The sequence below is a fragment of the Vipera berus genome, assembly GCF_964194415.1.
Source record: "Vipera berus genome assembly, chromosome: Z".
Lineage (NCBI taxonomy): Eukaryota > Metazoa > Chordata > Lepidosauria > Squamata > Viperidae > Vipera > Vipera berus.
In genome coordinates this window covers 2,180,177-2,203,548 of record NC_138205.1, presented here as the reverse complement: position 1 = coordinate 2,203,548, position 23,372 = coordinate 2,180,177, and the positions used below count along the sequence as shown (strand labels likewise).

General features: G+C 53.3%; 1 protein-coding gene across 1 annotated transcript in view; it reads right to left on the bottom strand.

Annotated features, from left to right (window-relative positions):
• LOC308677862 (dynein axonemal heavy chain 2-like) overlaps positions 1 to 23,372 on the bottom strand; it is a gene marked incomplete at both ends in the record, with an annotated part of 121,978 nt that overhangs the window by 43,816 nt on the left and 54,790 nt on the right. Inside the window, 18 exons of the mRNA XM_081344562.1 lie at positions 343 to 447; positions 987 to 1,211; positions 2,280 to 2,478; positions 3,700 to 3,791; positions 4,336 to 4,488; positions 5,727 to 5,879; positions 6,725 to 6,862; positions 6,959 to 7,095; positions 11,207 to 11,324; positions 12,293 to 12,511; positions 13,485 to 13,610; positions 15,079 to 15,231; positions 15,343 to 15,470; positions 17,440 to 17,620; positions 19,822 to 20,011; positions 20,597 to 20,700; positions 21,673 to 21,861; positions 22,876 to 22,986. Of these exons, the coding sequence (XP_081200688.1) occupies positions 343 to 447; positions 987 to 1,211; positions 2,280 to 2,478; positions 3,700 to 3,791; positions 4,336 to 4,488; positions 5,727 to 5,879; positions 6,725 to 6,862; positions 6,959 to 7,095; positions 11,207 to 11,324; positions 12,293 to 12,511; positions 13,485 to 13,610; positions 15,079 to 15,231; positions 15,343 to 15,470; positions 17,440 to 17,620; positions 19,822 to 20,011; positions 20,597 to 20,700; positions 21,673 to 21,861; positions 22,876 to 22,986 (2,721 nt within the window). The remainder of the gene's footprint in view (positions 1 to 342; positions 448 to 986; positions 1,212 to 2,279; positions 2,479 to 3,699; positions 3,792 to 4,335; positions 4,489 to 5,726; positions 5,880 to 6,724; positions 6,863 to 6,958; positions 7,096 to 11,206; positions 11,325 to 12,292; positions 12,512 to 13,484; positions 13,611 to 15,078; positions 15,232 to 15,342; positions 15,471 to 17,439; positions 17,621 to 19,821; positions 20,012 to 20,596; positions 20,701 to 21,672; positions 21,862 to 22,875; positions 22,987 to 23,372) is intronic.

The window sequence follows — 23,372 nt, the reverse complement described above, 5'->3', positions numbered from 1 at the left end:
TCTATTCTATTCTATTCTATTCTATTCTATTCTATTCTATTCTATTCTATTCTATTCTATTCTATTCTATTCTTTCCATTTCCATTCCATATTTTGTATTCTATTCTATTCTATCTTATTCTATTCCATTGCATTCCAATTCTTATTCTTATTCTATCCTAGCCCTGCCCTCCGCAGAGGGACGGTGGGCTGATGTCTGAACTGGGCACCACCTCTGCAGGAGCTGGTGACCACCCACCCAGCAGAGAGAGGGCCAGGGAAAGATTAGGGAGGGGGTCTCTCTCTCTCTCCTTTGCTCCTCGTCTCGGCTCCCCCCCCCCTTGCACGCCAAACAGCCCTTACAGTGGGGAAGGTCATGTTGATCAGATTGAAACGGCTTTGTAAACGACTGGAGATCACCGTGCGTCCTCCGCCAGGGGGTCCCATGGCTGCCATCAGGAACATGTCCTGGGGGTGGGGTGGGGTGGGTGGGAAAAGAGACAGACGTCCTCCTGGATCAAAACCAGGGGAGGGGGAAAAAGAAGGACACCCCCCCTCCTTTCCCCGCAGCCCACCCTCTGGCTGCAAAGGGTTTAGCCGCCTCTGTGCCGAGAGAGACGAAAGCAGCAGCAGCATACAAAGAGCGGAGCATAATCACTGCCACGGCGCGTGCCACCCTGCCCCCTGGGCGGGGGGGATGGGGGGGCTTGTGCCAGCCCGGCCCCCTCCTCTCCTCTGAAATTCAGAGACACGGCGGCCTCTTTAACCATTATTCCGGGCACAAACGTCTCTGTTTGCCAGCTGCTGGGTTTTCAAACCACCCGGGGTCTAAGGAGAGACAATGCGCTGGGTACGTGAGCGCATTTAATGTGCCGGAGAGGCGCCTGGAAAAAAAAAACCAACAAACCCGCCTTGGCAGGCGGGCAGGCGCGCGGCTGGGCCTGGGGATCTAGTGTGGGGGGGGCGCCGCAGGTGGGGCCCGCCCTCCCCGTGCAGCGAGGCCTCACCTTGATGTGTTTGATGGTCTGCTTGGCGCGGTCGTACCAGAACCCGTAGTCCAGCCAAAGCCGGAGAAGCTCCAGAGGGGGCTGGGACCCGAAGGTGTCTTTGGCCGGCATGTTCAGATCATCCATGAAGGTGATCATGCTTTTCCCCCCCATGGGCACGTAGACGCCCTTGGTGCGCTTCTCCACGCGGCTCTCGATGATGCTCTGGACGTTGTTGGAGGTGGTCTGCGGGACGAGGAAAAGAGGGACGCCTATCAGAAGCGGGACCCAGAGCCTCGGAGTGCGGGGCGCCCTCCGCATTACGACCGCAGTAGAGCCCCAGGTTGCGACTGAAAAAGAGATTGGCGGACGGCCATTTGTCGGGAAGGGTGTAGGTAGGATCTCCTGCCTGAGCAGGGGGCTGGACTAGATGACCTCCGAGATCCCTCCCAGCTCCGCTATTTTGTTATTCGGAAAAGAAGGACCAGCGGTGACACGATCACAGTGTTTCATTATTATTTGAGGGAGCTGCCATAAAGAAGAAGTGGGTGTGGGGGGGGTGTCCACCTGTTCCCCAAAGTGCCCACGGGCAGGGCAGCAATGGGTGGAAGATAATCAAGGAGAGAAGCAACCTGGAACAAAGGAGAAACTTCCTAACAGTGAGGACAATTAACCAGTGGAACGGCTTGCCACCAGAAATCGTGGGCGCTCCATCCCTGGAGGTTTTTAAGAGACACTAGACAATCACCTGTCTGACATGGCATAGGTTCTCCTGCCTGAGCAAGGGGTCAGACTAGATGACCCCCAGGGTCCCTCCCAGCTCTGTTATTCCGCGCCCCATTTGACGATCGTTTTTGTCACAATCGTTAAGCGAGTCAAGTGATCCCAAAAGGAGCTCGCCATGAGCTCCGTCCCATTTCTACGACTTTTCTCGCCACCGCCGTTAAGCGAATCAGCACGATCGTTTTAAGCTAGCCACCCGGTGGTGAGGTTAAGCGAACCCAGCTCTTCCCCGCCCTCTTCGCTTCGTCGGGAGGTCGCAAAAAGGGGATCGCGTGAGCCCTTCCCCTCCGGGACACTGCGGCCATCCTTTCATGTGAGCCAGTTGCCAAGATTCGATCCCACGACCGCGGGAAAACGCCACAACGGCCGTTAAGTCTGGAACGCAGGGCTAAGCCGCTGTTCTCAGGGCTGTTGTCATTCGCTCGCTCAGTAAATCATCATTAAGTGGAAGGCTTTATGTACTCGGGTCCAGCGAGGCCCGTCTCCTGTCCCGGTTGGATCAAGGGTGCCGGGAGGGAGGGAACGCGTTACCTGTGCCGACATGTTGATCACCAAGACGGCCCACTTGACGCTGTCCAGGGACTGAAGCACCCCCTGGGCGATGGAGGTCTTCCCGGTGCCCACCGTGCCCACCAGCAGCACCGGCTGTTGGTTGGCAATGAGAGCGTTCACCAAGTAGTTGTACCGCATGGTGTCCACAGTGGGAACGATGATCTTGTAGAAGGGGATACTATGAAAAAGAAGCGGGGGTATCGGCTTGGGATGTCTGCTTGGCCAGCACCCGCCCCTTGGCAGATGTGCCACCCCTGTCCCCGTGTGGTCCGTTCACCGCCGCGACTGTGCCGGAAACCCTTGCCAAGAGGCACGAAGACATCCAACACGTGTCACAATTCCCGCAGCTGTCGTCTCCACTGGAGCCTGACAGCTTGGGCGGAGCCTGTTGTTGACGACGCTGTCCGCGCCCGGCGTTACGCCAGGGCAGCTGCCCGCCCGTGGGCCCCTCGGGGACCGTGTCCCTAGCAATTCCATAGCCCTGATTGGATTAGGGGCAATTGGTGTGTGTGTGTGTGTGTAAATGGATGCGAGCCATTGGCTTAAACTACCAACTCGTGGTCGTGAAGTTGGGAGTGATAGCGGTTGTGAAGTTGTCTGGTTGTGTGGAGGCCGGAAATGAGAAAGGGGTTGAGAAGCCAAGCTGGGCACGAAGACAATGTCTTCGGCACCTCCTCTACGGGCAGGCCTCAACTTACGACCAAAGCAGAGCCCAAAATTTCCATCACTGAACGAGACGGTTGCTAGCTGAGTTTTGCCCCATTTTAGCATCTTTCCTAAGGCGGTTGTTAAGTGAACCGCTGCAGCTGTCGAGTTAGTCCCACGGTCGCTCAGGGAGCCCGGCGTCCCCCGTTGACTTCGGGGAAGGTCGCCAAAGGGGATCACGTGTTCCCGCGACATTGTGACCGACATAAATAGGAGCCGGTCGCCAAAGCGTCTGAATTTGGATCACGTGGCCACGGGGACGCTAAATGGTCGTAAGTCTGAAAAATGGTTGTAAGTCCCTTTTTCCCCCAGTACCGTTGGAACTCCCAACGGTCGCTAAACGGACGGTTGTAAGTTGAGAACCACCTGTACTGTTAGGACACCAGCGATGAGGGAAGGACCCCCAAGGAGCAGCGTTGAGGGCAATATGACCCAACTTCAAGCCAGGATTGTCTCTTGACCCCACATCCTGTTTTCTGGACCGATCCTTGGAAGACCACACCCCGCTCCTCTTCAGCAATTTCCACCACGTTGCTTGTGGCTGGTCCACCACTTGGAACAACTGCTGTCCCTCAGGAGCTTCTGGCCTCCAAAGCCCACCCCGGGTCTGAAGAACAGAGGGGCGTTCTCCCTGAAGCCCGTTCTTCCGTGATCTTGAGACCTTGGCCAACGGGCCAGAAAAATGGTTACTAACTTGGGAGGGTATCTCCACATCTTGGGAAGGTTGTCCTCAAAGGCCACCCACTGCTTCCTCTTGGGGTCCACGTAGTACTCGTAGACCGTGTCCTGCGGGGAGGAAGCAAGGACGTCAGTGTGTGAGGTGGACTTCCCAAAGGTGCTTTTTCCAGGAGGCAGCTAACTGGACTTTCTTTTTTTTTCTTTGAAGAGGTTTCGCTTCTCATCCCAGAAGCTTCCTCTGGTTCTGACTGGATGGTGGGGAAGTGAAAGGATTTATACTCCTGCCAGATTGCTGGTCCTTTGCCTTCTTTTAGAGGGCCCTTGAGGCCACTTGGAGGTTTGTCTGTGTCCTCGGGGCCACCTGAGTGGTGCAAATGGGCGTGGAGCCTCCTTTCAACATTTCTAAGAAGGCTCCACACCCATTTGCACCACTCAGATGACCCCGACGACACAGACAAACCTCCAAGTGGCCTCAACGACCCTCTAAAAGAAGGCAAATAACCAGTCCGGTTGCCTCTTGAAAAAGCACGGACTGGATGATGGAGAACTTCCACAGATGCGTGAGGTGGATCTTCTCAACGTTGCTGTCCAGGCTAAACCCAGAAGACCGCCCCCCCTACCCCCCCGAAAGCCAAGTGAATCGGAGCGAGACCTTGTTAGGGAAGGATCCCTCTATTTCCCGCAGGAAGTTGTCGATTTTCTTCCGGCCTTCCTCGTCCACGGCCGCGCACAGGGACCAGATCATGCTGAAGACGAAGTACATCTCCACCAGGGTGGAGTAATTCTCGGCGTCGGTGAGGCTGAGCTGGAGGGAACCGGGGAGAGCTTCAGGGAAGCCACCCAAGGCACTGGCTCTATGACGACTCAGTGCGGCCAGGTGGGCGGGACTCAGTGGGCGTGGCCAGCTGAGTGCCCCCAAGTTTGCCCCCGATGTCAATGCTGCAAACATTGACATGTTTTTGCACCGACAATCCAAGAGGCAGCCTTTTGCTTCAACTGTTGGGTATAGAATCACTAAAGCGCCGGAGGAATTCAACCCGGATGTTTTGATAAGATAAGGGACAGCCGCTTTCAAAGGGAAGCGAAACTTTGTGTGTTGAATTAGTTGGTCAATCTGATTCATGATGTGTAAATAAGGGAGGGAAATTCTGCCTGATGTGGTGGGTCAAGGGGAGGAGAATTCAGATCCTGGCATGATGTCCTGGTTCCGATTAATAAGACAGATCAAAGTACACTGCATGATTGTTTATTTCAAAAAAGTCTATAACCGTGGTGGCGAACCTATGGCACGCACGCCGTCGCCCCAGTCCTGGGCCTTCAGCTGGCTTTTTAAAAACCTTTTTGCTTTAGGCCTCCGTCACCATGTGCAAAAAAAAATATCAATCAATTTCAACTTCTCGCAGGAAAAAAAAGATCTCATAACGTTGGAATTGATTGATTGAACTTTTTAGTCCCACCCAGTCTGCTGTTACCAACGCAGCCACGACCACCCAATGGGCCAGGCCCACCCAGCACCCGACGGTACATAATTGGGTTTTGGGTTGTAGTTTGGGCACTTGGTCTCTAAAAGGTTCACCATTGCTGGTCTATAATAATGAAAATGGAGCATCGGCACTCATTGGGTGGATGCCAGAATCTGAATTCTCCTCCCCTTGACCTACCACATCATGCAGAATTTCCCTCCCTTATTTACACGTCATGAATCATGTTGACCAATTAATTCAACACACGAAGTTTCACTTCCCTTCGGAAGTGGCTACCCCTTATCTTGTCAAAACATCTGGGTTGCATTCCTCCCGCGCTTCAGTGATTCGAAACCAAAGAGTTAAAGCAAAAGGCTGCCTCTTGTCTTGTCAGTGCAAAAACATGTCAACGTTTGCAGCATTGACACCCGAGTTATCCACGCCCAGCCGGCTGCACTTAATCCTTCAGGTTGACCTGGCCGTGCCCACCCACCTACCCACCCACGCCCACCTGGTGGCACTCCGGTGGCCACACCCACCGAGCCATGCTCCCCACTCCCTGGCCTTGTCCGCCGCTTACCCCTTCCTCGGCCAAGGAGTTGAAGAGTTTGCAGAGCGCCACGATGCCGCTGTACTCCGAGATGGGAACCAACTCCTGGCAATTTTCCTTCTTGAAGTTCAGGATCTTGTTGGTGAATTTGTCGAACATCCGCTGCAGGGTTTCCGCTTCCACCTGGGGAGGGAGAGGCGCAACTGCACAGAACGGGCCAATTCGCCGGGGGACAATTCGGCAAATATACAAAAGTTAAATTCATTTCGACAGAATCGTGGCCAATAATAATAACTCAATCAGTCAATCGGAATAGAGCTGGAAGGGCCCTTGGAGGTCTTCTAGTCCAACCCCCTGCTCAAGCAGAAGACCCCTGAGTGGGGGGAGGGGGGGTCAACTGATTTTCCAAAACACTAGAAGGCAGGGCAAGAAACAATGGATGGAAATGGAGAGAAGCAACCTGGAATTAAGGAGACATTTCCTAACAGGGAGGACGATTAACCAGTGGAACAGCTTGCCACCAGAACTTGTGGGAGCTCCACCACTGGAGGTTTTTAAGAAGAGCCCTTTTGTCTGAAATGGCATAGGGTCACCTGCTTGTGCAGGGGGTTGGACTAGAAGACCTCCAAGGTCCCTTCCAGCTCTATTCTGATTGATTATTATTATTATTGATTGTTATTGTTTATTATTATTATTATTATTATACACTGATTGCATAATCATGGATGAGCCCACATTGCTCAAGACTGTCTAGTGGACAACTTTAAGACGGTGGGACGTCAACTCTCAGAAATCCCTGACACTAATGCATTCCTTTTGATATGTGCCTCCGTTGTGGCCTGCTTACTCTCTTGTAATCCCTTCCTCTGCAATCTCTCCGCTCTAGAGGCTAGCTAGGAGCAAAAAAAATATACAGGGATGGCCGGCTGGGGAATACTGGGAGTTGAAGTCCACTCCTCTTAAAAGTTGCTAAGGTTGAGGACCACCGGGTTAGTCCTCATCGTAAGCCCAACCCTGTCCATCGTTACCTTTGGACGCTTCTCGATCCAGGAGAGGACGTACGGCTTCCAACCCAGGTCGCTGTAGTCTGTGTAAACCATCCCACATCGGGAGACGGTGGCAGGCGAGGCGACCGCCAGGTTCTCCACTTCAAACAACAACGAAACCTGGAGGAGACACCCCCCCAATACCCATCAAACATTGCGGGAGCTCAACGGCTCCAAAGGAGCAGAAGAAAAAGAGAGTAGGTCCTTTAAAGTTACCTGCTCGGGCATGGCAATCCTCTCCCCGTTGATGAGGGTCAGGACTTTGTTGTCGTCCATGACCGAGTTCATGCTCTCGATCCACAGCGTGTCCACCGGTCCATCAAAAAGGATCCACTTCTCATCTGGTTTCTCGTCTGGGAGAAAGAGGGGAAGCTCAGTCAGAGCCCGCGAGGAATCGGAGAGATCAGAGACCTGCCCCACAACCCATTTGGGTCTCACACATCAGGACACGGGACCCTCGGGACCGTAGCAAGACCAACTGGTGAGGATGGCCAGCCCAGCTTGTTTTCCCAGAATGCCAAGAGGGAGACTCTTCTCCATCATTGTCCATCTACAGACGTTGGGGGCCACTCGCCCCACGGTGGGCGCCACCAACACCGCATCCGCTGCTTCAGTGAACCCCAGTCTAGACCTTCATCACCCAAATTCTCCCAGAGATTTCCAGAGAAGAAGGCGGTTTCTTCTAAAGGCATCTTAAGAGAGGTTGCCTGGTTGATTGATTGATTGATTAATGGATGGAAACTAATCAAGGAAAGAACCAACTCAAAAGTAAGGAGAAATTTCCTGATAGTGAAAGCAATTAATCGGTGAAGCTGACTTGCCTCCACTGGAAGCTTTTAATTTAATAATTTGATTTCTATACCGCCCTTCTCCCGAAGGACTCAGGGCGGTGAACAGGGCAATACATAATAAAAATCAGATACAAGAATTAAAAAACCATTAAAAAACCATTAAACATCATGCCCATAAAATCAATACATATTAAGTTAAAAACTAATTTTAAAAACCCAACCCCATCCCGTCAGACCAGGCCAGCTTGTTCGAAAAAGAATGTTTTAAGATCGCGCCGGAAGGAGCGAAGGTCGGGGGCCGTCCGGAGCTCAGCCGGTAAGCTGTTCCAAAGGTCTGGCGCGCCCACAGAGAACGCTCTCCCCCTGGGGGTCACCAATCGGCATTCTTTGATCGGCGGCACCCTGAGGAGGCCCTCTCTGTGGGAGCGCACTGGACGGAGGGAAGTTGACGCCGGTCGCAGGTGTTGCCGTAGGTAATCCGGACCCATGCCATGAAGGGCTTTGTACGTCATAACTAACACCTTGAACCTCACCCGGAGAGCAACCGGTAGCCAATGCAGCTCGCGGAGCAGAGGTGTAACATGGGAGTATCGGGAAACTCCCAAGACGACTCGCGCGGCTGCATTCTGCACCAGCTGGAGTCTCCGGGTGGACCTCAAGGGCAGCCCCATGTAGAGAGCATTACAGTAGTCTAGACGAGAGGTCACGAGTGCATGAGTGACTGTGCGCAAGGCATCCCGGTCTAGATAGGGCCGCAACTGGCGCACCAGGCGAACCTGGGCAAAGGCCCCCCTAGTCACAGCTCCAATATGCTCTTCCAAAGAGAGCTGTGAATCTAGAAGGACCCCCAAGTTGCGGGCCCTATCTACGGGGGGTAATAGCTCACCCCCCATGGCCAATGATGGGATAATCGGAATTTCCCGGGATGCCGGCACGAACAGCCACTCAGTCTTGTCAGGGTTGAGTCGAAGCCTGTTCCTCCCCATCCAGACCCGGACCGCCTCCAGGCAACGGGACATCACGTCGAGGGCATCGCTGGGGTGGTTTGGGGTAGAAATAAAAAGTTGGGTATCATCAGCATATTGGTGATACCCAACTCCAAAACCACGAATGATCTCACCCAGCGGCTTCATATAGATGTTGAACAGGAGAGGCGAGAGAACCGACCCCTGAGGAACTCCACAAATGAGAGGTCTCAGGGTCGATCTCTGCCCCCCTGCCAACACCGACTGCGAACGTCCCAGGAGGTAAGAGGAGAACCACTGGAGAACCGTGCCTCCCACTCCTAACCCCCTGAGACGTCGCAGCAGGATACCATGGTCGATGGTATCGAAAGCCGCTGAGAGGTCTAAAAGGACTAGGACAGAGGAACAACCCCTGTCCCGAGCCCGCCAGAGATCATTCACCAGCGCGACCAATGCCGTCTCCGTGCTGTACCCGGGCCTGAAACCCGATTGGTACGGGTCTAGGTAGTCAGCTTCCTCCAAGAACAAAGGGAGCTGATGCGCCACCACGCTTTCAACAACCTTCGCCAAAAAGCGAAGGTTGGAAACCGGACGATAGTTGTTTAAAATTGCTGGGTCCAAGGCAGGTTTCTTGAGGAGGGGTCTCACCACCGCCTCCTTCAAGGCGGCGGGAAAACTACCCTGACTCAAAGAAGCAGTAATCACTGCCTGGAGCCAGCCTCGTGTCCCCTCCCGGGCTGCATAAGTCAGCCAGGAGGGGCACGGGTCCAACAAACACGTGGTGGAGCTCAGCTTCCTCATGATCTTGTCCACTTCTTCAGGGGTCACAGGATCGAACTCTTCCCAGATTAAATCGACAAGACCGCCCGTATCCTCTTCGTCAGACTCTGCCCAGTCGGAGTCCAAACCGGTCCGGATCCGAGCGATTTTGTCCGACAGAAATCGACTAAACTCCTCGGCTCGACCCTGCAAGGGTTCCTCCCTCACCTCCTGATTAAGGAGAGAGCGAGTCACCCTAAACAGGGCGGCCGGGCGATTATCTGCGGACGCAATGAGGGTGGCAAAGTGGTTAGACCTAGCCACCCTCAATGCTGCGAGATAAGTTCTCGTAAACGACCTTAGTCGTAACCGGTCGGATTCGGATCGGCTGGACCTCCAACAGCTCTCTAGGCCCCGTCTCCGACGCTTCATCTCGCGGAGCTCCATGGAGAACCATGGGGCCCGTTGGGATCCGCGTCGGGTCAAGGGCCGCATGGGTACAACTTGGTCGAGTGCCTCTGTGGCTGCCCTTTCCCAGGCTTCCACCAGGGCATCGACCGAGCTGTGAGCAAAGGAGGCAGGTGGGGGCCCAAGCGCTGTTTGGAACCGCTCAGGGTCCATAAGGCGCCTAGGGCGGAACCATCTTGTTGGCTCAGCAACCCCACGACAGGGAGTGGCAAAATGGAAGACCATCCGCAGGAGATGATGATCGGTCCATGACAGGGGTGAATTAATTGGGGAACCCCCCCCAAGATCATCTAACCACCGTCCAGATAGAAAAACCAGATCGAGCGTGTGACCCCCCCCCGTGAGTTGGGCCCAGAATAACCTGCTTCAGGTCCATGGCCGTCATGGAAGCCATGAACTCCCGAGCTAACTCAGATGATCCCCCCAGGGATGGAAGGTTGAAGTCACCCAAAACTATAAGTTTGGGGAACTCAACCACCAACCCTGAGAGGATATCGAGAAGCTCAGGCAGGGCTGCTGCCACGTGTCTAGGTGAAATATACACCAACAGCAAGCCCAACTGAGCTCTGGGACCACATCTCAGGAGGAGGGACTCACACCCGGCTATCTGGACTATGGTGGCCTCCCGCGGACATAAGGTCTCCCTCACAACAACTGCCACTCCACCGCCCCTACCCTGAGCCCTAGGCTGGTGCAGCACCCGGAAACCTGATGGGCTAAGATCAAGAAGAGATTGGACAACCACTTGTCTGAAATGGGAAAGGGTCTCCTGCCTGAGCAGGGGGTTAGGCTAGATGACCTCTGAGGTCCCTTCCAGCTCTGTTATTCTGCTATTTTGTCTTCCTTCCTTCCTTCCTGATTGGACAGCCACTTGTCTGAGATGGGGGCTGGACTAGAGGATCTCCGAGGTCCCTTCCAACTCTGTTATTCCATCAATTAATGTGTGGAACGGCTTCCTTCCAGACGTCGCGAATGCTCCAACACCGGAGGTTTTTAAGAAGAGACTGGGATGCAAATGGCCTGAAACGGGGTCGGGTCTCCTGCCTTGGAGCAGAGGGGTGGACTTGAAGACCTCTAAGGCCCCTCCCCGCTCTGTAATTCTCTTATTCCGATTGATTAAATTCACCTGCCGCCCATCTCAGCTGTTGGAAGTTGATTCCGGGCAGTTCAATAAAGACGAGAAACGAAGGTTTGGGGGTGTGTGTGTGTCAACGCCCTCCCCGCATCAACCGAGGGTCGAACACGTCTTCCCGATGTTGCGGGGTCCACATCAGAAAAGGCCCTTCTCCTGGACCCCACCAGCCGAAACTCTTTGGCAGAGGGGGCCCCGTAGCCGGCCTCTTCTGCTGGAGCGAGTGGGGTGGAGTTCCCCGGGGTGTCTCTGCCCGTAACCCTCAGGGGGTGGGGTGAGGCCCCCCTCCCTCCCTCCGCAACCCAAACGGGCCGGCAGCCAAGCGCGGGGCGGGTGGGCGTGGCTGTACCTGCGCAGGCCATCCGCATGACGCTGGAGAGGATGCCGTCCGTCCACTCGTTGGTGCTGAGGTTGTACTCTCCGTACAGCTCGCCTAGTGAGACCGCCTTGGGGTTCAGGGGGTACTCCTGGGGGGGTGTGAGGAAGAGGAGGAGGAGGAGGAAGAAGTCAGAAGCACGCAAGAGCCATGGCAGGCAATGTCAGGCCAGGCACACACACACACACACCCTCCTCCTCCTCCTGCTTCCTCTGCAATTCAGGCCTCCCTGTCCCCCATTGGGCAGGGGGACCCAGGCTGCCCCTCTCCCACCTCCTCACTTCAAGGGGGGCCAACATCTTCTCTGTGGCTCTCAGTCGCTCCTGGCCGAGGAGTGGGGGAAAGAGAAGGAGGGGAGGAGGGGAAAGAAGGGACAGATGGATGGAGGGGGGAGGGAGGGAGGAAGGAGAGGGAGGAGAGGGAGGGAGGGAGGGAATGGAGGGAGGAGAGAGGGAGGAAAGAGGGAGGGAGGGAATGGAGGAACGAAAGGAGGGAGGGAGGGAGGGAGGGAGGGAGGGAGGAGAGAAGGTGGGAGGGAGAAGAGAGGGAGAGAGGAGAGGGAGGAGAGAGAAGGAGGAATGAAGGGAGGGAGGAGAGAGGAGAGAGGAACGGAGGGAGGGAGGAGAGAGGGAGGAAAGAGGGAGGGAGGGAATGGAGGGAGAAAAGGAGGGAGGGAGGGAGGGAGGAGAGAAGGTGGGAGGGAGAAGAGAGGGAGAGAGGAGAGGGAGGAGAGAGAAGGAGGAATGAAGGGAGGGAGGAGAGAGGAGAGAGGAACGGAGGGAGGGAGGAGAGAGGGAGTAAAGAGGGAGGGAGGGAATGGAGGGAGAAAAGGAGGGAGGAGAAAAGGAGGGAGGGAGGAGAGAGGGAGGGAGGGAAGGGAGGGAGGAAAGGAGGAAGGCAGGGAGGAGAAAAGGAGGGAGGGAGGGAGGGAGGGAGGAGAGAGGGAGGGAGGGAGGGAGGAGAGAGGAGGAGTGAAGGGAGGAGAGAGGGAGGAAAGAGAGGGAGGGAGGGAAGGGAGGGAGGGAGGAAAGGAGGAATGAAGGGAGGGAGGCCCCTCACCCGGACCAGGTTGAAGGCGGCGTCTCCGGCCCGGTGGAGGCTGCAGAGGGTGGCCTGCAGGGCCCGCCAGGTGACGGTCTTCCCGCTGCCGGTGTTGCCCACGATCATGGAGGAGTGGCGGGAGTTCTTGGTCTCAAAGAGCTGGATGACCTTCATGATGGTGAAGGGGATGGCCTGCAGCCCCATCTCCCTCAGCTCCCCCTCCAGCACTTCCTTCAGCTGCGGAGGGAGGGAGGGAGGGAGGGAAGGAAGGAAGGAAGGAAGGAAGGAAAGAAGGAAGGAAGGAAGGAAGGAAAGGAGGAAGAAAGGAAGGAAAGGAGGAAGGAAGGAAGGAAGGAAAGAAGGGAGGAAGGAAGGAAGGAAGGAAGGAAGGAAGGAAGGAAGGAAGGAAGGAAGGGAGGAAGGGAGGAAGGAAGGAAAGGAGGAAGGAACGAAAGGGAGGAAGGAAGGAAAGGAGGAAGGAAGGAAGGAAAGGAGGGAAGGAAGGAAGGAAAGGAGGGAAGGAAGGAAGGAAGGGAGGGAGGAAGGATGGAAGGAAAGAAGGAAGGAAAGGAGGGAAGGAAGGAAAGGAGGAAGGAAAGGAGGGAAGGAAGGAAAGGAGGAAGGAAGGAAAGAAGGAAGGAAGGGAGGAAGGAAGGAAGGAAGGAAGGAAAGGAGGAAGGAAGGAAAGAAGGGAGGAAGGAAGGAAGGAAGGAAGGAAAGAAGTGAGGAAGGAAGGAAGGAAGGAAGGAAAGGAGGAAGGAACGAAAGAAGGGAGGAAGGAAGGGAGGAAGGAAGGAAGGAAGGAAGGAAGGAAAGGAGGAAGGAAGGAAGGAAGGAAGGAAAGGAGAAAGGAAAGGAGGAAGGAAGGAAAGAAGGAAGGAAGGAAAGGAGGAAGGAAGGAAGGAAGGAAGGAAGGAAGGAAGGAAGGAAGGGAGGAAGGAAGGAAGGAAGGAAAGAAGGAAGGAAGGAAAGAAGGAAGGAAGGAAAGGAGGAAGGAAGGAAGGAAAGGAAGAAGGAAGGAAGGAAAGGAGGAAGGAAGGAAGGAAGGAAGGAAGGAAGGAAGGAAGGGCGTTCCTGAGACGGGCAGCCCTTCCCATCCCTCCAGAAGACCCCCAGCTGCCCCAGGGAGGGTCCGCCAAGCCCCCCCTCCGGACTCTCCCGGCCGGCCGCTTCCCCAGGAGAGGCCTGGCCTGGGGGGGGGGCAGCTGACCTTGCCGTAGTCGATGACGGGGCACTCGATGCCTGGGAAGAGGTCCTGGGTGATGGCGTTGAAGAGCGGGACGTCCCCGGAGGTCAGCTTGGCGATGTTCATGTCCTTCATGGCCATGAGCAGGATCTGCCGCCCGGGGAGGGAAGGGTCAAGGGACTAGTCCTCACCAAGGAGGGGTCAGGCCTGTCCCATAGGTGCTTTTTTTTAAAAACAAAAAATTTCAAAAAAGCCGCCGGGCTCTCTTGGTTTTCTTTTTCTTTGAAAACATTTCACTTCCCGTCCGAGCAGCCTCCCCAGTTCTAACCGAAGGTCCTCCCCGAGAAGAGAGCCGAGCCGAGCCGAAGCTGCTGGATGGAGAAGAGCTTCTCTCTGGGAGCTCACGCCCGGCCCTCTCCCGCACAGAGGCCCGTGACAGGCGGGGCTCGACTTACGACCGTTCGTTTAGCGACCGTTCACAGCTGCAGTGGTCACTGAAAACAGTCACTTAGGACCGTTTTTTTCAGGCTTGCAGCCTCCCCGTGGTCGTGTGATCAAAATTCAGAGGCTTGGCAACCGACTCATGTTTACGACGGTTGCGGTGTCATGTGACAGGAGGAAGGAGATAGAAAAGAGGAAGGAAGGAGAGAAAGAAAAAGAGACAGAGAGAGAAAGAAAGAAAGAAGGAAGGAAGGAGAGAAAAGAGGAAGGAAGGAAGGAGAAAAAGAAAAAGAAGAGAAAGAAAGAAGGAAGGAAGGAAGGAGATAGAAAAGAGGAAGGAAGGAAGGAGAGAAAGAAAAAGAGACAGAGAGAGAGAGAAAGAAAGAAGGAAGGAAGGAGATAGAAAAGAGGAAGGAAGGAAGGAGAGAAAGAAAAAGAGAGAGAGAAAGAAAGAAAGAAAGAAAGAAAGAAAGAAAGAAAGAAAGAAGGAGAAAAGAGGAAGGAAGGTGATAGAGAAGAAAAAGGAAGGAAGGAAGGAGAGAAAAGAGGAAGGAAGGAATAAGGAAGAAAGAGAAAGAAAAGAAAGGAGAGAAAGAAAAAGAGAGAAAGAGAGAAAGAAAGAAAGAAGGAAGGAAGGAGAAAAGAGGAAGGAAGGAGAGAAAGAAAAAGAAGAGAAAAAAAGAAAGAAGGAAGGAAGGAATAAAGGAGAGAAAGAGAAAGAAAGAAGGAAGGAAGAAGAAAAGAGGAAGAAAGGAAAAAAGAGGAAGGAAGGAAGGTGATAGAAAAGAAAAAGGAAGGAAGGAAGGAGAGAAAAGAGGAAGAAAGGAATAAGGAAGAAAGAGAAAGAGAAGAAAGGAGAGAAAGGAAAAGAGAGGGAAGGAGGAACAAAGGAAGGAAGGAAGGAAGGAGGAAGGAAGGAGATAGAAAAGAAGGAAGGAAGGAAGGAAGGAGGGAAAGAAAGAGAAAAAGAGAAGGAGAACGAGAGAAAGGAAGAGGGGGCAGAAGTGAAGGAAGGAAGAAAGAAGGAAGGAGACAGAGAAAGTGGTCACAAAATGGTCACAAAATGGTCACAAAAGGGGACAGAACCCCTTTAGCGAAGGCCTCGCTTAGCAGCGGGCGTTGGGGACCCTCATGGCGGCCGGTCTACCTCCCCTCCCCTCCCCTCCCCTCCCCCCACCTCTTCGTCGGAGAGGTCCGGCCGCACCCGGCGCTTCTTCCCGGCGTAGCGGAGGAGAGAGGTGAGGGCCCGCAGGCCGAAGTCGTAGTGGTCCTGCTTGGAGAGCTGCTGCACGGCCAGCGAGTAGAGGGTGAAGACCTTCTTGGCCAAGATCTGGGATGGAGAGGAGAAGCCGGAGGGCGTCTCACCGGGCTTCTGGGGCGCCCCCCCCAAAGACACCCCCCTCCCACGCCCCACGGGCCCCCCCCCCCCCGCGGCCGCTACCTTGCAGTTGTTGAAGCCTTCGCCGAAGAGGATGATCTCGGCAATCAGGGTGGAGTCCGGCACCACCATGGAGATGGGGCGGAACATGGACTTCAGGTTGTCCGGCAGCTCCGTCCGCCCGGCGTAGCCTGCCAAAGCGCCCCACGGAAGAGCGGGTCAGCGGGAGGGAGAATTCCCAGAATTCTCCACCCACCCACCCCCGGGCAGCGTGTGACATGTAGAGACAGCTTCGGCCACTTTACGACGGGTGGACTTCAACTCCCAGAATCCCCCCAGTCAGCGGATGAGACGTAGATACAGCTTTTCTCACTTTAAGACGGGTGGACTTCAACTCCCAGAATTCCCTAGTCAGTGGGTGAGACGTAGATACAGCTTTTCTCACTTTACGATGGGTGGACTTCAAATCCCAGAATCCCCCAGTCAGTGGGTGAGACGTAGATACAGCTTTTCTCACTTTAAGACGGGTGGACTTCAACTCCCAGAATTCCCCAGTCAGTGGGTGAGACGTAGATACAGCTTTTCTCACTTTAAGACGGGTGGACTTCAACTCCCAGAATCCCCCAGTCAGCAGGTGAGACGTAGATACAGCTTTTCTCACTTTAAGATGGGTGGACTTCAACTCCCAGAATCCCCCAGTCAGCAGGTGAGACGTAGATACACCTTTTCTCACTTTACGACGAGTGGACTTCAACTCCCAGAATCCCCCAGTCAGCGGGTGAGACGTACATACAGCTTTTCTCACTTTAAGACGGGTGGACTTCAACTCCCAGAATCCCCCCAGCCAGCGTGTGAGACATAGATACGGCTTTTCTCACTTTACGACAGGTGGACTTCAAATCCCAGAATCCCCCAGTCAGCAGGTGAGACGTAGATACAGCTCAGGGCTGAATGCAAGGATCAGATTTTTCCTCTGATTGCTCTGAAAACCATGCTGGGCCGCTTTCAGAGGTGTGGACTTCAAATCCCAGAATTCCCCAGCTAGCCAATTCCTCCCTTTCACAGTTAAGATGTGTGGACTTCAACCATGCTGGCTGGGGAATTCTGGGAGTTGAAGTCCACGCCTCTTAATAAGTGGCCAAGATTGAGAAAAATCGGCCCAGAGGGAGCACGTTTACAGACCTGGGGATAGCAGGGCTCAAACTTTCCCAAGATTGGCAGAGGGGCATTTTGCACATGCTCAGGAACTCAATGCCCCAACCCTGGCTGAGGAATTCTGGGTGTTGAAGTCCACAAGTCATCAAAGGGTCATAGTTCCCTCATGCTGGCTGAGGAATTCTGGGAGTTGAAGTCCACAAGTCATAAAGGGGTCATAGTTCCCTCACGCTGGCTGAGGAATTCTGGGAGTTGAAGTTCACAAGTCATAAAAAAGTCATAGTTCCCTCAGGCTGGCTGAGGAATTCTGGGAATTGAAGTCCACAAGTCCTAAAGGGGTCATAGTTCCCTCACGCTGGCTGAGGAATTCTGGGAGTGGAAGACCACAAGTCATGAAAGGGTCATAGTTCCCTCATGCTGGCTGAGGAATTCTGGGAGTTGAAGTCCACAAGTCATCAAAGGATCATAGTTCCCTCACGCTGGCTGAGGAATTCTGGGAGTTGAAGTCCACAAGTCATGAAAGGGTCATAGTTCCCTCATGCTGGCTGAGGAATTCTGGGAGTTGAAGTCCACAAGTCATCAAAGGATCATAGTTCCCTCACGCTGGCTGAGGAATTCTGGGAGTTGAAGTCCACAAGTCATAAAAAAGTCATAGTTCCCTCAGGCTGGCTGAGGAATTCTGGGAATTGAAGTCCACAAGTCCTAAAGGGGTCATAGTTCCCTCACGCTGGCTGAGGAATTCTGGGAGTGGAAGACCACCAGTCATAAAAGGGCCACGTTTGAAGACCCCCGAGCTAGATCATTTCAGACAAGTGACTGACCCGTCTCTTCTCCAGTGATGAAGCACCCACAACTTCTGGTGGCCAGCTGTTCCACTGGTTAATTGTCCTCCTCCTTGGGAATAATATTTGGGGGATCTAAATTCTAGGGTTTCCCCTCCAAAATATGGACGTTCCCCCCCCCCACACACACCCCACCAACCCCGGCAATCCCACCAGGCCCCACCTGGGTTCATGGTGATGAAGATGCCGCAGGACCAAACCAGGTTGATCTCGTGGCCTTCGAAGGTGAAGCGCGTCATGTTGGCTGCCAAGGCGGACAGGATGGAGAGGATCTGCTGGGCCACGACCGAGAGGACCTCGATGTTGATGCGGTTGAACTCGTCGAAGCAGCCCCAGGCGCCCGTCTGCGGGAGGGAGACAAAGCGGCGGGGGTCAGCCGGGAGACCCCCACCCAGGGTCATCAGAGCACAGCCCGCCCTCGACTTACGACTGCTCGTTTAGTGACCGTCCTGAGTTTACAACGGGGTTGAAAAAAGGGACCTAGGACCGTTTTTTCACACTTAACGTCCGTTGCAGCGTCAACATTCAGCTGCTTGGCAACCGACTCATATTTATGACGGTCGGGGGCATCTCCTGGGGTCCTACGATACCCCTCCGGACGAGCAAAGTCCAGGGGGGGGGAATCCCAGTTCACTTAGCAACGGTGTGATTCACTTAACAACGGTGGCGAGAAAGGCCGTAAAAAGGGGCGATATTCACCTAACAACTGACTCACTTAGCAACGGAAAAGCTGGGCTCAATCGCGGTCATAAGCCAAGGGCTACCCGTGTTTAGGTTTAGTATTAAATCCGTGCCATTTATTTGACCACAGAATTGGCTTGCTGCGTAGCACAGGCAGGCCTCGATTTACGTCAGCTCGTTTAGTGACCATTTCACATTATAACAGCAGTGAAAAAAGGTTGATTTGGGACCGTTTTCCCCACTTATGACAGTTACGGGGTCAAAATTCAGATCCTTGGCCACTGGCTCCTACTTATGACGGTCGCATTGCGACCTTTGGACAGGGCAAAGTCCACGGGGAAGCCGGATTCACTTAACAGTCGTGCCACTCACATAACGAGTACAGCGATTCGCTTAACAACGGAGGCAAGAAAGGCCATAAAATGAAGCAAAACCCCACTCGTTTCATTTATTCATCCATTTTATCGGCCTCCCATCTTACTACGGGGTTACAATGCTGAACCACTGCCTTGCTTGAGGAGGGGGCTGGACTAGAAGACCTCCAAGGTCCCTTCCAGCTCTGTTCTGTTCTGTTCTGTTCTGTTCTGTTTTCTATTCTATTCTATTCTATTCTATTCTATTCTATTCTATTCTATTCTATTCTATTCTATTCTATTCTGTATTTTATTATTCTACTCTGTTCTGTATTTTATTCTATTCTGTTATGTATTTTATTATTCTATTCTATTCTATTCTATTCTATTCTATTCTATTCCATTCCGTTCCGTTCCGTTCCGTTCCGTTCCGTTCTGTTCTGTTTTCTATTCTATTCTATTCTATTCTATTTTTATATTATTATTCTATTCTATTCCATTCCATTCCATTCCATTCCATTTTATCCTATCCTATCCTATCCCTTATTTGTATTCTATTCTATTCTGTTCTGTTCTATTCCATCCTATCCTATCCTATTCTATCCTATTTTTATATTATTATTCTATTCTAATTCTATTCTATTCTATTCTATTCTATTCTATTTTTATATTATTATTCTATTCTATTCTATTCTATTTTTATATTATTATTCTATTCTATTCTGTTCCATTCCATTCCATTCCATTCTATTTTATCCTATCCTATCCTATCCTATCCTATCCTATCCTATCCTATCCTATCCTATCCTATCCTATCCTATCCTATCCTTTCCTATCCCTTATTTGTATTCTATTCTATTCTGTTCTGTTCTGTTCTGTTGTTCTGTTCTATTCTATCCTATCCTATCCTATTCTATCCTATTTTTATATTATTATTCTATTCTATTCTATTCTAATTCTAATTCTAATTCTATTCTATTCTATTCTATTTTTATATTATTATTCTATTCTATTCTATTCTATTCCATTCTGTTCTGTTCTGTTGTTCTGTTCTATCCTATCCTATCCTCCTATTTTTATATTATTATTATTCTATTCTGTTCTGTTCTGTTCTGTTCTGTTCTGTTCTGTTCTATTCTATTCTATTCTATTCTATTCTATTCTATTCTATTCTATTCTATTCTACTCTACCCTATTCCTTATTTCTATTCCGTTCCGTTCTATATTCTATATTCCGTTCTATATTCTATATTCTATTCTATTCTATATTCTATATTCTATATTCTATATTCTATTCTATTCTATTCTATTCTATTCTATTCTATTCTATTCTATTCTATTCTACCCTATTCCTTATTTCTATTTTATTCCGTTCCATTCCATTCCATTCCATTCCATTCTATTCTATTCTATTCTATTCTATTCTATTCTATTCTATTCTATTCTATTCCACTCTACCCTATTCCTTATTTCTATTGTATTCCGTACTGTCCTGTATTCTATTCTCTCACCTGGGCCAGTCCGGAGTACATGCGGCCCATGGACTTGTAATCCAGGCCTTCCGAGCAGTTGACCACGATCACGTACATGCCCAGCGCCTTGCCCAGGTCCTTGACCGTCTCCGTCTTGCCGGTGCCCGCTGGGCCCTTCGGGGACCCTCCTCGGTGGAGGTGGAGGGCCGTGGTCAGCGTCATGTAGCACCTGAGGAGGCCAGACCCCGGGGGCTCAGTCCTTAACTCTCTTGCCTTTTGGCACAGCCGGTCCTCGACTTATGACGGTTCCTTTAACGGCCGTCTGAAGTCACGGCGGCAATGAAAAAAAGCGACTGAGGCCCGGTTTTCACAGGAACGGCCGTCGCGGCACCCCTGTGGGCAAAAAAATTAGACGCCGAGCCGCTGATTCCTATTTAGGACGGTCACAGCGTCCCGGGAAGTGTCGGGGGGGGGGAGGGCGTCCCATGATCCCCTTTTGCGAACTTGACAAGGGAGAAACCGGATTCACTTAACAACCGTGTGACTCGCTTAAAAAAATGCACTGATTCAGTTAGCGACCGAGGCAAGAAAGGTTGGAGAAGGGGGCAAACCCCCCCCCTGCGGTCTCACTTAGCGACAGAAACGGGGAAGGCTCAGCTGTGGGTCGTAAGTCAAGGACCACCTGTGCAACTGCAAACTCTTTGCCCCCAAGAGGCAACCCACACTTTCTCCTCCTCCCACCTTCACAGGGGGTCCGAAAGCCCCCCATTCTTTCCACTCCTTCCCCCCCTCCTCCCTCCCCCCGTCAGGGCACCTGTCAGTCAGAGGGGTGATGACCAGCCTGCCAGAGTTCCCCAGATACTCATAGCCGTAAGCGAACTGGGTGTTGGTCTGCCGGATCACGCAATCGTCCAGGTCCTGCAAAGAAAGCTTCCGTTGGGGCAGGTGGGGTGGGGGGTGGGGAGAGAGATTCACCCCTAAGTGATGGGGTGAGGACCCCCTTCTAACTGCAGGGCCAGAGAGGGGAATATTGGATTGGTGAGGGTGGTTTTCTTGCAGATGTTTCCAGACCCGACTACGGAACAACATCAGTGCTAGAAGGGAGGGGGGGGTTGCAGGGAGGAGGAAGGAGGGAAGAGGAGGAGGAGGAGGAGGAGGAAGAGGGGAAGGGGAAGAAAGAGAAAAAGAGAAGAAGAAGAAGAAGAGGAGGAGGAGGAGGAGAAGAGGAGGAGGAGGAAGAGGGGAAGGGGAAGAAAGAGAAGAAGAGGAGGAGAAGAGGAAGAGGAGGAGGAGGAGAGGAAGAGGAGGAGGAGAAGAAGACGAAGAGGAGGAGGAGGAGAGGAAGAGGAGGAGGAGGAGGAGAAGATGAAGAGGAGGAGGAGGAGGAAGAGGGGAAGGGGAAGAAAGAGAAAAAGAGGAGAAGAGGAAGAACAGGAGGAGGAAGAGGAGAAGAAGAAGAAGAGGAGGAGGAGAATAAGAGGAAGAGGAGGAGAAGAGGAAGAAGAGGAAGAGGAGAAGAGGAGGAACAGGAGGAGAAGAAGAGGAACAGGAGAAGAAGAAGAGGAGGAGAAGAGGAAGAGGAGAAGAAGAAGAAGAGGAGGAGGAGGAGGAGGAGGAGAAGAGGAAGAGGAGAACAAGGAGAAGAAGAAGAAGAGGAGGGGGAGGGGGAGGTAGCGTCACCTGTGTTTCATCTGGGGTTCCATACGTGGCCAGCAGGGGGCAGCCGCACACAAGGCAGGAGGCGGGCACAGCAGCCCCGCGGGCAGCCCGTTCTCTCCAGCAGAGGGCAGCAGCAGCAGCAGCAGGGCCTCTCCACTCCCAGGGAGGGACAGGGCACGCCGGGTGCCCCCCTTGTGCAGACCCCCTCCCCTCCCGTTCCCCCCCCCTCACCTTCTCCCAGTAGAGGCGCAGCTGGCTCAGCCACTCGAAGGAGGTGACGTCCAGCAGGCCGCTCCGGTACAGCTTCTCGATGACGTCGCGGGCGTGGACCTCCACCGTCACCAGGGCCACGATCTTCAGGCGCATGATTTTGGTCAGGCTGCCCCGGATGGCCTCCGAATACTTGTTGAGCATGGAGATCTGGTTTCCCCCAACAGACACGCACAGACACAAACGCGCACACACACACACAAAAAGGAAAAAGCTCAGTCTGCGGCTCTTCGTCCTGAGTGGAGCTTCCCAGTCCAGCTGCAGTCTATCTTAACAATTCCAGCGGCTGGACTGGGGGCGAGGGGGGAGGGAAACTGCAGAGGAAAACTGGCTTAGGGGAATGATATTCTACCCCAGGGGTCCCCAAACTTTTGGGCACCAGGGACCCCCGGTTCCGTGGAGAGAGGTTTTCCCGCGGACCGGAGGGGGGCCTGGTTTGGTTTACTGCCTGCATCCCCCGGACGGGGCTTTGCTTGTTTGTGCGGACCGGTCGTTGGCATGCCGCGGCCCGGTACCGGTCCACAGACCGGGGGGGGGGGGCTGGGGACCCCTGTTCTACCCCACCCTTTGACTGAGAGACGGAAAATCATAGATTCTGGAAAGACGATAGTCGGGCAGTAGATACTTATGACCACGACTGAGCGCAAAGCGTCTACGCCGGACGGTTGCTAAGTGAGTTTTGCCCCATTTCCCGACCGTTCTCGCCACGGCGCTTGAGCGAATCACTCCGGTTGACAAGTTAGTCACACCGTCGCGTGTCGGAAGATCGCCAAAGGGGATCGTGTGACCCTGGTGTGTGTGTGTGTGTGGAAACGCTGCGGCCGTCGTAAAGGTGAGGTAGGTTGCCGAGGGCCTGAATTTTGGTTGCCTGACTCTGGGGACGCTCCGGGTGAAAAAAACGGCTGTACGTCACTTTATTCCACTGCCGTTGCACCTTCGGACGATCACTAAATGGCCTGTTGCGAGTCCAGGACTCCCGGTGTTAAATTCCCCGGCTTGTAAGATTCATTCATTTATTGGATTTCTATGAGGACCACCCGCTACTACCTGTGCGGGCTCTGTGCTCAGGGCTGCTACAACCCCGTGGAAGGGTGTGTGTGTGTGTGTATGTGTGTGTGTGTGTGTGTGTGTGTAGGGTGCCGAGAGTCCCGGCGGCAGCCTCACCTGCTTTTTCTTCATGGCTTTGAGGTACTTCTTGTCCCCGCGTTCCTTGCAGGTGGCCAAGCACTTGCTGACGTCGGCCGTCCACTGGATCTGGCTGGAGGTGATCACCATCTGGCAGAGGTTGCCAGGAAGGGGGGGCAAATCAGCCCATGGATGCCCATTTGGAGATTGGACGGGGGGGGGAATGGGGAAGGAGACCCACCTCCCTTTTCCTCAGCTTGATCTGGGGTGACGGGAGGAGGGCAGAAGGACACAATTCCCCCCTGGATGTCTCCGCTCAAGGGAGGGGACCCCAACATTTCAAGAAGGACCCACGGGGAAGGGCTAGCAAAGTGGGGTCACGGCTGTGGTGGTGGTGGGGAGTCAACCCCGAGAAACTTTCATCTCCTCAGGTCAAAGAACTCCAGTATCATCCTTCCAGCAGGATGGGGCTATGAACATCTAGGTGCCAGCCCCTCGACAGGAGACCAGCATGTCCCACCACAAAAAGATGGGGC